This window comes from Enhydra lutris, unplaced genomic scaffold (genome assembly GCF_002288905.1).
Source record: "Enhydra lutris kenyoni isolate GAN:26980312 unplaced genomic scaffold, ASM228890v2 scaffoldscaffold5, whole genome shotgun sequence".
In the NCBI taxonomy this organism is placed as follows: domain Eukaryota; kingdom Metazoa; phylum Chordata; class Mammalia; order Carnivora; family Mustelidae; genus Enhydra; species Enhydra lutris.
In genome coordinates, this window is record NW_019154089.1 from 20,311,210 (window position 1) to 20,324,917 (window position 13,708).

The 13,708-nt window shown below is 49.5% G+C and overlaps 1 protein-coding gene across 3 annotated transcripts in view; it reads left to right on the forward strand.

Annotated features, from left to right (window-relative positions):
- The window catches only part of LOC111140918 (slit guidance ligand 3), a 589,722-nt gene that overhangs the window by 542,015 nt on the left and 33,999 nt on the right, over positions 1-13,708 (forward strand). For 2 of the 3 annotated variants that reach the window (XM_022493181.1, XM_022493180.1), the window contains 3 exons: positions 6,089-6,160; positions 8,082-8,245; positions 10,664-10,788. In XM_022493181.1, coding sequence (XP_022348889.1) covers positions 6,089-6,160; positions 8,082-8,245; positions 10,664-10,788 — 361 coding nt within the window. Of the gene's footprint in view, positions 1-6,088; positions 6,161-8,081; positions 8,246-10,615; positions 10,789-13,708 lie in introns of all 3 variants that reach the window. The other variant, XM_022493179.1, reaches the window with a different exon arrangement.

Consider the following 13,708-nt stretch of genomic DNA (forward strand, 5'->3'; position numbering starts at 1 on the left):
AATTTATGCTAAGGAATAATACAGTATGAGAGAAAGTTTCTCTGCTTTAAGATCTTGGTTGCTCTGTTATTTTTAACCTACATTTTATATAGTACCCACAAGCGCCACAGTGGGGAAATGTTTAAGGAAAAGCATAACGCAGGCGGCCAGTGAAGGGCAATTATTAAAAGAGGTAAAGATGAAAACAAGGTAGCAGCGTGGGAAAGTGTTACCACACAGCCTTATATGGAAAAGTGAACCTAATTGGTATATATGTTACAATTATAACTTGCCTACCTTTCTCCTTATAAAGAAGGACTATAAGGGAACATAGCAAATGAAAAAAGAAATCATTGATCACTATTCGCTAATGTGAAGTTGTTTCTGTAATAAAAGAAGGCAGAGTTAAAGATGAATGAATATAGGAGGATATTCGCAATTTAGAGCGTTGGGGGAAAAGGTAGGTTTTTGTGAAATCAGGAGTTGTAATAGCTACAGCTACATTTGAGCATTTATGTCTTTTCTCATTTCTAAATGGTTTCATTACTTTGATGAAAATTTCAGAAATGACCAGAGACCCACGGCTGCTGGCAGTTTGGGGTAGAGGAAAAGAAGGAGCATCAGGTTTAGCCAAAGAAAAGAGCCAAAAAGTATTCTAGAAAGATGTGAGAATTTTAGAGTGAGAGGGTGTGTGTGTGTGTGTGTGTGTGTGTGTGTGTGTGTGTGTGTGTGTTATGGTGGGTGGATACGAATACATTTCTGAGACAGGAGAGTTGTCAGGGAACCCTGAGTACAAAACACTGGGTGAAAATTTGCTTTTCCTCGTTTGCTCCTAATCTAAAAATAGCTAGAAGAGAACATCCTCATGGACATTCTCGTTCTTCTTGAGGGATCTGCGTGTTCCCTGATCTTTGCCCCACACTGAGCCACATGCCTTGTGTGCGTGTGTGTGGTCCCAACTGTCAGTGCCCAGCCCCAGCTGCAGGAGGGCCACCTGGAATCAGTTAGCTCTGCTCATGAGGGAAGGAGTGGGATTATCAGTCATCATCCTCAGTATTTTTAGCCCCTCGTCCCTGAAGGAAGATGGTGCTTGCTATTTATGTGCACCGGGCTGTTCATCCCCGTTCTACCAATGGGATGGGTCCTCCCTATAGCATCTTGCAAAGGGCTCCACTGCCCTTTGCTTGATTACCTTTAGAGACCAGGAGCTTGCTCCCTTTCCAGATAACCCCACTCCGTTAAGTTAATTAGTTAGTTAGTTAAGAGGGAGAGAGAGAATCTTAAACAGACTCCACACCCATCGCAGAGCCAGACACAGGACATGATCTCGAGACCCTGAGATCATGACCTGAGCTGAAATCAAGAGTTGGGTGCTTAACCAACTGTGCCACCCAGGCATCCCAACCCCATTCCATTTTTTTTTTAAAGATTTTCTTTATTTATTTGAGAGAAAGAGTGAGAGGACTCAAGCTGGGAGAGAGGCAGAGGGAGTAGGAGAAGCAGGCGCCCCCAAAAGCATGGAGACTAAGTCAGGGCTCCATCTCCATACCCTGGGATCATGTCCTGAGCCCAAGGCAGACACTTAACAACTGAGCCACCCAAGTGCTCCAATCCTACTCCATTTTTGACTGGCTGCTGAACATTAGACAATTCTGGTGAGCCAAAAGGTGATTCCTTATGACCTCTAAACCCTGGTTCTGGTTTGGCCCTCTGGTGCTACCAAAAAATAAAATTAATTTTGAATTTTAGAAATGGGAAGTGAGTCTCAGAAATTATTCTAACCTGAGGCTTTCAGTTAAGTGTCTGACTTCAGCTCAGGGCGTGATCTCAGGGTCCTAGGATCGGGCCTCACATCGGACTCCTACTCAGCGGGGAGTCTGGGAAGGGGAGTCTGTTGCCCCTCTTCTCCTCCCCCTGCTCATTTTCTCTTCCCCCCCACCCAAATAAATAAAATCTTTAAAAAATTATCCTATCCAAACCTCTTGTTTATAAGATAAGAAGACAGATTCAGAAAGGCTTAGTGACTTATCCACATTCACTTATTTATCCTTTCCTAAATGCCCACTATGAGTTGAATACTGTGCTAGATATCAGAGAGGAAAATAATGAAACACAATTCCCATCCCCAGAGAGCTCACGGTCTAGAAGAGGAAACAGACAAGTAGATAACCTCCTGCCACACGTGGTGGTACCTGGGAGGGAGCCACAGGACTACACGGGAGAGGCATGTGACCCAGTCCTGGCCATCCACTAAGAAGGCTTTCTGAGAGGGATATCATAATCACGGCTGACAGTTATCAAACCTTCTGTGTGTACTATACAGCCTGGACTACGTACTTTAGTTAATCATAGCCTCTTCTCATATCCACCCTCTGAAGAATGTACCACTATTATCGCCATCCCCCAGACCAGGAAACAGGCTCAGCAAGGTTGAGTCACTTTGCCAAAGTGGAGTGGAAAATATTCTAGGCCAGGAGAATATAATTTTCCTAGACAGAGTCCTTGAAGGAAGGGCATGTGCATGGGGACCCCCAAGGAGCGACAGTTGGGAGGGGAGTGCGGCTTCTGGGGGCGGGAACAGGAAGCAGTGCTGCAGGACTAGCCCACAAGGCTGGAGCAGAAGCTGGGTGGGAACCAGGCTCCCAGCAACCAGCCCAGTCCTCTTGCCACCACATTCTCTCCTTCCCAGCCAGAGGTTATCTCTTCCTTGCTGCCCATTTCAGACTTTCCTTGACGACTGGAGGGACAAGGCCTAGAGAGTCCTCTGATGAGAGTTAAAGAGTGTGGTGGAAAGAAACACAGGCCAGAAGGTGATGGGTGCAGGGTCACTCTGCCAAAACCCAAGGTGTCTCTTCTCCAGTCTGGGAATCTGACTCACTACTGCCTTTGCAGGGTATAGACTGCATAGCTTCAGGCTTCCACTGTGTGGGGGGAATGTTTTGAGAGGCCTAGCCCCAAAACATGTCCCGGAGCCTCGAGGGGACGAAATCATGACGAAGCTAGCCATAATCGCAGCTCACATGAGCGAGTACATGTCCCGGGCAGGCTCTGCACTGAGCTCTGTGCCATCTGAACGTTTTGCATTGTATCTTTCATCTCTGCAACTGGTTTAGGAAACAGTATGTTAGATCCCTTCCTGACTGAAGGAGGAGAAAATCATTTCAAACCACCTTAAGCAGGAAGAGAATTTCTCAATGCAGGTAACTGAAACAGTCAGTAGTAGACATTACCTTCTGGGACTGGGTTTGGGAGCTCCCGTTGTACTATCAGAAATGTGCCTCTTTCTGCTTCTCCAAGTGAAACTGTCTCTGGCTTAACAGTTCCAGAGAAAGCCCCAGAAATGTCTCCCACTAGTCCACTTAGGTCACATACTCAGCCTCCAACCCCTCTCAGAGACTCTGGGCTGACGCTGACTTGGGCCATAGTTGTGCGCGGGTGGACTGGGCACAGATGGACTGAGAGGTGGGGAAAGGTGACTCCCCCATGGAAAAGGAACTGTTACCGAAAAGAGATTGATGCCAATCCACCCACACCCCTGAAAAGATATCTACTGTAAGTGGATCCTAAGAATTCCTCCATCTGAGAGATCAGAAAACTGAAACAGAAAGATGAAGTCCCTTGAATCAGATAATCACATAGCCAGCGGTGTTCAGAATAGGGACACACACTCAGGCATTCTGATCTAGAACGTAACCCCCCAAGTCACGGGAGAGTGACCTAGCCTGCTCAGAAGAGAATCTGCCCACCCACCCCCATGCGCATACAGGATAGGATGATGGTCATCCCTGCCATCTGTCACACGAACCCTGAGCACCTGCCTCACGTACACATACCGTGAGCACCTGGGGGTCTGGAGACCTGAGGTTCAGGCAACTCAGAACTGTCATGAGAAGGTTCTGCTTTCATGTTACTCCAAGTGATGCCCTCATCTGCACCTCAAAATGCCCAAGTTTGGGCCTTAACACCTCCTAAGAGTCAGCAGGGAAGGAGTCCTGGGCTCTTGAAGATGAGCTGTCCCACTTCCCGGACAGCCCTGAGGATGGTAGCGGGACAGGCAAGAGTCTTTCTTTGGGGGCCAAACCGGGAGTGGGAACCTGCAGCATAGACAGATTTCTTTAGTGCTGTCCCAGTAAATTACAGCCCCGTTACTCTGCAGTTTATGGAGATCTCAGTGGCTCAGCTCGTAATAAATGGGAGCGTGACTTGCAGGAGTCACAGCACCAAAGCTGCCTTTGGGTCATTTGGCATTTTTAAATTAGGGCTTCATGCCTCTCCAGGAGCCCAGGCCTCATTCAGAAATGATTAACAACGGGGCTGGGTGCATTTGCTGAACAGCAAGCAGCCATGAAGTCATCCAAGCTAATAGCAGGCAGGAGCCGGTATGATTCATAAATAACCACATGCATTCCAGACTAGATGATACTGGTGAGTGTTAGGAAGTGCTTCTGGCCCCTTCTTATCCGGGGAATGAGAAGCTACCTCCAGCTCTCTTTGGAGGACTGGGTAGCTTCTTCCAGCTGTCCTGGGGATAGGAAAGGGGAAGGGGCTTGAGGTGATGAGGGTGATGACCTAGGGCAACTAAATGTGGTTCAGGGGACCGAGAGCATGAGCGTCACTTGGGAGTTGGTTAGAAATGCAGCCTTCTGCCCCCGCCCCCATCCAAATACATGGGATCAGAGCCCCTGAGGATGGGTCTCAGAAATCTGTTGGCTCTGGCACTCAGTCTGTTGGAGAGGTTCTGTTCTGTGTTAAGTGTAATTAAGCTCCTGTCTATATTCCAGCTCAAAGCCCAGGGCAGGCTATCAGCTAAAAGGAAAACAAAAGGGCAGATTCATTAGTTAGGATCCTTTTACACTTCTGCAGTCACTTCTCACCGCCCCATTGTTGGTGGGCTCCTTCCCAGCACAGACGGCCGTGTGCAGTAGTCACCAGCGGAGCCTCTGAGTGTCTGTGAATTTCACCTACCGTGCATTCCACAGGCCAGACCCAAGGGAGTCATCGGGGTGGGGACTTTCTATGGGTGTTTGATGATCAGTCCTTCAAAGGAAGGTGTAAGCCATGAGTTACGGATTTACTAGGGCCACCTGAGTGCTGACGCAGTGTGCATTTCGTTTTTCTTGTGGACCTATCCTGCAGCCATTTACTAAAAGTGCCGTCTATGCCGTCATTCTGCAAGTGAGAATGGCTCCCAGCTCTTGCCACACAAGGTGGAGAGGGGTGTGATGAATACCGAGCGCATCGCCTGGCCTCTTGGACATGCTGTCAGAAAATGCACTTGGAGGCATGCGAGCACCAGATATGTTCACGTCATGGCAGACGCCAAACCTGGATGAGTGTCCAGCTCCATGGACTGTCCCGGGGACCACCCCCCCCTCTGTCACCTGAGCTGGGATTCATAATGTTTCTCAGTCTGCCCCAAATCTCTGTAGGTGAATGTGAAGGAAACTGATTTATTGATCTGTACCAGCCTTTTTTCAAGACCCTTTCACATATATGAATAATGGTTGGTCATTTAGCACATAGAAAATGCTAGACTTTGTGTGGATTAATGCACCCACAACCACCTTCTCTGACAAATCTGTTTACTTTCATTCCTGCTGTACAATAGGCAACTGAGGCACAGAGAGGTAAATAACTTTGGCCAGAGTCACACAGCTGGTAAGTGGCAGAGTCAGGAGTTGAAGGCAAGCAGCCTAGCTCTAGAGCTTAGTCTCGACCATGGTTCTTCCCAGAATCTCTCCATTGCCTCCATTACATAGACATCTCTCTCCATGTTTCAGGTGCCAAAACGGAGGCTCAGAAGAGTAAAGCTAATGCACCCAGGATCCCACAACTAAAAGGGACTGGTTTCTCCTTCCACCCTGGGCCTGTCAGATTCAAAATTCCATCCTCATCTCCCTCAAACCCTCTACCAACCCCCCCACCATCTGCACAGCTGAGCTGGACATGGAAATGGGCACACACCCGCCACAGAGGAGGCACCTCCTTCTAGGAACAGTGGGGCTCTGAGTACAGTCAAGGGGTGTCGGGGCCAGTCTGGGACCCCAAGGGCATGCTGAGCTCAGAACCATAACTGGGGTTTAACCTCCACCCTGTGCTTCCTCTTCAGGACTCTCCACGGCAATGACATTTCCAGCGTTCCCGAAGGCTCCTTTCGCGACCTGACGTCTCTTTCCCATCTGTAAGTAGCCTTAGTTCTCCTGGGTGTGGATCCGCTGAAGACAGAGTATCATGATCGTGCCAGGCATCATGCCGTCCCTGTACCCATTTCAGTGTATGTTCTTTCCGGTACGCACAGAGCGTGTTCCAAAAAAACGTGCCCATGTGGTGCACCTCGTGTGTTCTCTGCCTCAGACACCTTCAGGGGCGTCATCAATTATGTAAACAATGTAAATGTTTAATAAGAAGAACTAACATAAAACTCTTACTATGTGATAAACACTTTAGATGAATTATCTCATTTACTTGTTACAGCAATAAAGCATTTCTGTCCCCTTATTACACATGGCGAAACTTAAAAATTGAGAAGAGCTCAAGACTTTGTCCAAGGGCTGCACAGCGAGTAAGCAGCAGAGCCCTGGTTCAAATCCTGGTTCACCTTGACTCTAGAGCACAAACTCACTACGACTCGGCATGAGGTGTTCCCTCCCCATTTTATGCAGTGGAAACCAAGGTCTGCACATATTAGCTGTTACATACCTCTGCCAGTGACCATTTTTGAGTCTGTATACCAACTCCATGCATATTTAATTATTTTCATAGTGCATGCATATACTGTGATACTGATACATTATTTATGTACCTTATAAAACATTCAAGAAGTAGAAATGGTAAAGGATATGATTTTTGAAAGAAGAAAAAGTTCTTGTATTTTCTGTCTAGACACCCCCATGCAGAGGTCTGCACCAGCCTGTGCCATCCCCCCTCCTGTGCATTTTTAAGCTGACTGGTGTAGTTAGCTTCTACCCCCTTGGGTCCTGTGACTGGCCTAAGAATTAGATGAACATAAGACAGAGCAACAGGAGAAAAGCATATAAATGTATTTGGTATTTTTATGTGTACGTGGGGGTCTTTAAAAGGAAAATGAAGACCCAAAGCCGCCATTGGGCCCAAAAGCTTATATACATTTTTATATAAGGAATGATTGTAGGGATGGGACAAGACAAAGGGCCTTGGGCTGGGGCAGTCTGTTAAGGGGCAGTGGCCAGGAAATATATCGATGGACTGATGAAAGATCAGGGTTATTTGAACAGGCTTGTTCGTAGGGGTCCATTTCGGCATTGACTCCCAGGCTCTAGTGGTAAGAATCTTCTCTTTTTGGTGCAGGGAAGGCGGCTTTCTCACAGGAAACTTTATGACTTGCTCTTAGGTAGAAAGAGGAAGGTTAGGATGCCTGTGTGGCTCAGTTGGTTAGGCCACTGCCTTCGGCTCAGGTCCTGATCCCAGGGTCCTGGGATCGAGTCCCGCATCAGGCTCCTTGCTCAGCAGGGAGCCTGCTTCTCTCTCTGTCTCTGCCTGCCACTCTGCCTGCTTCTGTTCTTTCTCTCTCTGACAAATAATAAATAAAATCTTAAAAAAAAAAATGAAAGAAAGAAAGAGGGAGGTCAGAGAGCCCCTCTGGCACCTGCCGTTTCTCAAGTACCTTTAGCTCAAAATCATCAATATACTGACACAGAATGTGTAGGTGTGGCGGGCTCTGAGCCCTTTCTGTGGTCTGAAGCTTCTCCTTAGGTTGCTGTGTACCAGCACCTTCTCTGCAGAGTAGATCCTTTCAGCAGGGCAAGTGAGCTGGAGAGTCAGCCGGCCAAAGTTCGAAACATCCCGGAAGGGCTAGGATTGGGGTTAACTTGAGGACTGAATCTTAGCGGGGCAGGTGCGAGCAAAACTTCAGACGTGGGAGGGCCTTAGGTGGGGTGGAAACATCTGGAGGGATTGGAAGGACTATCTGGAGTCTGGTGGAAACTAGCCCAGTGAAAACTACTTCTCCATTAGGTCTCCAGTCAGACACCCCTAATCCTGCCAGAGTCTGAAGATTCTGTTTTTCCGTGGAGCCTCTGGGCCAAGCTGAGCAGGGGGCCCTGACTTCTTGCTCTGCCTTCTAGGGCACTGGGAACCAATCCACTCCACTGTGACTGCAGTCTGCGCTGGCTCTCAGAGTGGGTGAAGGCAGGGTACAAGGAACCCGGCATCGCCCGCTGCAGTAGCCCCGAACCCATGGCTGACAGACTCCTGCTCACCACCCCCACCCACCGGTTCCAGTGCAAAGGTACCTGCTGACTCTCCTCTGCCCCCGCCCCCCCAGGGGTCTGCTCTGTCTCCAACAGCCAGTCAGAGCTGGGCATCTCAACAGATGGAACTTCTGCAACCACTGCCCCATCTCTTCCATGGGCCACCTCGAGAGACTCAGACGCTTTGTCATCTCTCCTCCAGGTCCCACTGCTGGCATCCCTATGTGTTCCTCGCTGACTTCTTTCTCTATGTAGTTTTGCACAGAGAAAAATCTTTAGCCTGCGTTTCTTTACCCAACATTCTTAAAGCATAAGCATTTTCCCATTTTTACTATGGCAAGCTTTTGGTACATGAGATTTTAATCGACTATATCATTATGATAACAAACCGCTACTGAGTTCTTATGCGCTGGGCATGATGTTAAGCCCTTTTTTGTGTGTTATTTCATTTAATTCTCAATTTCCAAGTATTTATTTAATTCCCCGACACTCTCGGTAGACTTCAGTATTACCCTTGTTTTTAAAAATGAGAAAGCTTAGGCTTACCTAGGTTAAAGGACTTCTCAAGACTTGTCTTAGGAGGCTTCCAGGTCTTTCTGATCCCAGAGTTCACAGTCTTGCCCACCAGACTAATATTGTGCCATAACTCCTTTAACCAATTCCTGCTTCAGAACCCATAGTACTCACTGATATTTCCAATTATTTTCTTACCACTGATGCATAAAGGTCTTTCTCTATTTAAAATTATACACTTAGGGGTGCCTGGGTGGCTCAGTGGGTTCAACTCTTGATTTCAGCAATGGGTCATGAGATCAAGCCCCACATTGGGCTCCACACTCAGCACAGAGTCTGCTGGGGATTCTTTCCTTCTCCCTCTGCCCCTCCCCCCACCCTCTCTCTCTTTGCCCCCTCCCTCTAAGAAAATAAAATACAATTATATCCTTAGTAAGATTCAGAGAACAGAAGCTACCGAGCCAGAGTATGTGATCATCTTTAAGGTCTTCACGCATATTGCCGATTAGTTTCCAAAAAGGTCATAAACCACTTTATGCCCCCAATAGCACCATTTGAGTGCATTTTCCACCAGACTCGTGCATTATTTTATCTCATTTCATCTCATTTCTAATTAGAGAGGCTTAAAAAAAATCATATCTCCTCTTTTGTCTGTCTTTATTGGGGAAACAGTTTTTTTTCAAAAATTTACTTTCCGCTTGTATTATATATTTTCTGTTAATGTCCTTTGCTCATCTCTTAGAGCCTTGAGTTTGATTTACATATATGCTTTGATTACTCTATAAACTTCATGTGTCTCACATTTTTGCTTAAAGCAGGAAAACATTCCATTGGTTTTAAGCTAATTTTTCATTTTCCTCCTCCTGCTTCCAAAACATCTGACTTGATTGATGTTAAAGAGGCCTGGCTCACTCTAAAACAGTGCTTCTCAATCATAGCTGCACATTTTGGAATCACTTGAGGACCTTTCTACTGGTGCCTGGGCCCCAAGCTCCAGGTTTTAAATTCAGTCAGGGCGGGGCACAGCCTGGGCGCGCTGGGGATATTTAAAAGCGCCTTGGCTGTTCGTACCGTAAGGTGACCTGTTCATCCCAGTTTGGCTGGGACCTTCCTGGTGTTTTCACTGAAAGTTCTGCATCCTGGGAATCCCCTCAGTCCCCGGCAAACCAGGCCAGAGAGCGTCCCTTTCCTAATGTGAAGCCTGGCTTTGAGTCAGCTGGCAGAGCTTCCGTCAGGCCGTTCTTTCTGTTCCCTTACCCACAAATGGTCAGACTTGCCTGGGCGGGTCAGTCTCAACCCAGTCTCCGAAGCTCTGTGCAGGGACCATGAGGGCCACCCCCCACGCTTACAGCTGAAGAGAACAGGACATGGTCGGAACTGTCATAGAGGCAATGTGTGCCTGAGCATAGTCTGCCAGCCACCACTGACCTCATCGCTGTGTCTTTTGCCGTCACTTCTTCCCTCCTCCCGCCAGTTCAAGGGTTCCACAAGAAGGACTTCCTTTGGCCCAGGCACCATGCGCTCCTTAGCCTAGCCTGAACTACTCCATGGGGAGGGATGCTTGGGAGCAGAGGAATGGGAGGTCCAAATGGAGCCTGGACCCAGAGCTCCCAGAACATTAAAAGATACACAAGGGGCTTCTAATTATGGTGCATTGTTTGTAGATTAGCTCCAAAATCGGATCAGGCTAATTATAGTAATTGATTTGACTGCAGAAGTGCTTCTGAATGATGCACCACTATGATTTTTTTCCCTCACTGGACAGTGACTGCATTAATGGGACTCTAGCTAGGCTGGATGGTGCTGGCTGGGGAGGGCCAACTGCCCTCTGTGTGTAGAGATGGAGAGGAGCCGGCAGCTGGCTGAGGATGGGGCCAGAGAGGTGAGGAGGGGAGGGAGGGGTGACCGTGACCTGCCACCAACATTCTGGTTTTGCTTTCCAGGGCCAGTGGACATCAACATTGCAGCCAAGTGTAATGCCTGCCTCTCCAGCCCGTGCAGGAACAACGGGACGTGCAGCCAGGATCCCGTGGAGCTGTACCACTGCACCTGCCCCTATGGTTACAAGGTAAGACAGGAAGCCTTGCCCCCACCCTCCACGGCCCCAGGAGGGGCCCTGTGCCCTGCTGACCCTCCCTTCTCCAAGGGCAGCCGGGACAACTCCATTTTGCTGGTCACTCTGGAGTGGTCTTTGCCAGTACCACTCCTCGTCCACTGCTGCCCAGTCGTGCAAAGCATAGAGAACCCCTACAGTCTTGATAGTGACACTCCGAGATAAGGAGGAAAGGTAATATTTGTATGCCCTTTGCTAAACATGGGGAAGTTAAGTCTCAGAGAGTTCAGATGTTTCCAAGCAGAGGCATCTGTGGAACTCACCATCCTGGCTTCCCTTCAAGGGGATTTCCAGATCCTCCCCTCCACCTCCCCAGCTCCGCCCTCTGATGGCCAGGGCTGGAAGCGCCGCTCCAGCTGAAGTTCAAGAAGGTAGATTGAAAGGCCTGGGGGCTGCCAAGCCAACACACTGTTCACAGGCTCGCATGAGCCCATAAGGGGATGGAGATGCCCGTTCTCCTGGGTGTCCTCCCTAGAAATCCAGGCTACCTCCAGAACAACTTTTCCTCTTTCTTCTCATCCAGCACCATCTAGAACATGTTATCCTGCCTCCCTACTAACATCTATAGAGTATGGACTACGTGGCAGGTGGTCTGCTTGGCATTTTATTCACCTTTACTTTTTAAACACACCCTATGGGGAAGACTGATTACTTCCCATCCACAGATGTGGAAACTGCGTCTCGGACTGTTGAAAGGGCTTGACTCAGTGTCCCAAAGCTCATAAACAGTAGGGTTGGGATAGGGCCTAGCGCTGTGTGATTCCAAAGTCCCCACCCTTTCCCCTGGATGGCCGAGCCCCTCACTGTGCCTCACTGGGGTCAGCAAAGCCGTGGCTGAATCCTCTTCCCCAGGACCTCCCCCGCTTCCCACCTCCCCAGGGTGCCCATCCAAATGGAGTGGGCAAGCCAGGAGTTGCAGGACTACTCCAGAGCCCATCTAACGCCCATGGCTAGTGTGGCAGAGTGGGAGGGAGCCGGCATCGCTGGGCCTGCTGTCCCCAGGGGCATCTGCGTGTGTAGTGACCAGCTTGAGGGGCAGACTCACTCTGGGGAACAGGGCTCCCCGGTGGCTCTTTCACGCCAGCTGTGTCTCCAGCCGACAGTGTCAGAGTGCCACCTATGGGCCTGGCACAGGAGAGCCAGAGGATTCCCTTTGCAGCCTGCCAGCCAGTCTTGCCCCAGCCAACCACGCCAGACCCAGGCATCCTACGTGTGCACGTGCACAGACATTGCAGGGGAAGTAGAGAAATTAAGATGACATCCTCAGGCCTGGGTCCTCAAGCTCCCTTGTATGAATTTAATGCAGAAAACAGGCTGTGGAATTACACAGAGGGCGAGGGTGGCCTCCAGCTGTGCTGTGCGGTGGTGGCCAGGGGTCTCCTCTCCACCTTCCATCGACAGACCAGGGCCCATCTCACAGGTGTGCGGTGCAAATCACAGGCACAGTAACGTGTGCAGCGCACCTAGGAGAGTCGTTCGGTGAGCACGCAGTAAGCCGGCCTGCTGTTGCCTTTGGCTTCACCTTTACCCAGGAGTCTCGGTCCATGACCCTGAATGGTCAGAGGCTATCAGTTGCTCTCCTAGAAAGGGGACATGTACACTTATGACATCCCCAGTTCCAGATGTATGTAGTTCTCTTTTATGCATTGACTGTGTGCTGGGTGCTCAGCTGGACGTTTGCATTTATTCCCTCCCCTAAGTTTTATAATCGCCTTTGAGACGGGCAGTGTCGTCCCTCTCCGAAAGATAAGGGAAACCACTTCACAGTCTGAGTCTCGCTCCCTTCTCTGTCCAAGCAGCCTGCGTCTGAAAGTCCGGGAGCTGGGTTTGCAGCCCCCCGCTGCTTCCTGCCCCACTTCCTGCTATGCTTGTGAAACTGGCCTGGCCTTCGGTCAGAGCAGAGTGCAAGCACAGGGCTCTGGCGGGACAATGCCGCTTGTTTGGACTTCGCTCGCAAGGTTCTGAATGTCTTGTGGAAGAATTTGAGCAGAGATTGGGGCCTTTACGAAGCCGCTGGGCTCGCACAGGTCTGGGGTACGTGGAGGACGCTGGTGGTGGGACGGTGCGTGGCGGTGATGATGGTGATGACTAGGACAGCAGGAAAATGAGCAGGCAGCATTTACTGTGCCTGCTGCATACCGACAGCACACTGAACAAGGTGCAAGCATTATCTTGCCTACCCCTCCTCGAAGCCCTAGGAGGCCAGGTCCGTTTTCCAGTTTAGGAAACTGATAGTGGATGAGACCATTGGGATTCAGAGCTTAGAACCACCTGATTCCAGAACCCATGCTCTTGACCACCGCATTCATGGCCTATTGGCAAGCACCATGAGTCCGTGGCCATGTGGGAGCTGTCAGAGTCTCCAGACCAGGGCAGAGTAGGGTGTGCTGGTGGAAGGAACACCAAGCGGGACCCCCAGAGCTTGTCTCTACCTGACTGTGTGACCTGGAACAGCTCCTACTACCCGCCCCCCCACCTCAGGCTCCTCAACCTCAACATGCAACAGGTAGAACCAAAGAGGTCCCTTAACCATGGGTTCCATCTGACCCCTTGCCCTGTGTTTGTTCCCCTGCGTTCCCTTCTTCTGGGGTCAGAGTCCACCCGAGCAGAGTGACTGAGTAGTCCTGGGTGAGTTGCAGAGTTGGCAACAATCAGCAGACACCCACGAAACCACGCTCAGCGTTCTGACGTTTATCTCATTATTTCCCCAAATCTCAGTTTTTCCACTGACTGTCTGAGTGACCGTGGGAAGCTGCAATATTACCCCCAAAAGCATGACCCCCCCACTGCGTAATGTTTAGTAACAGCTACTGTTCATCTATAATGCCAGGCCTCTGTGAAGCAACGTAAGCACATCACCTGATCTCATACTCTC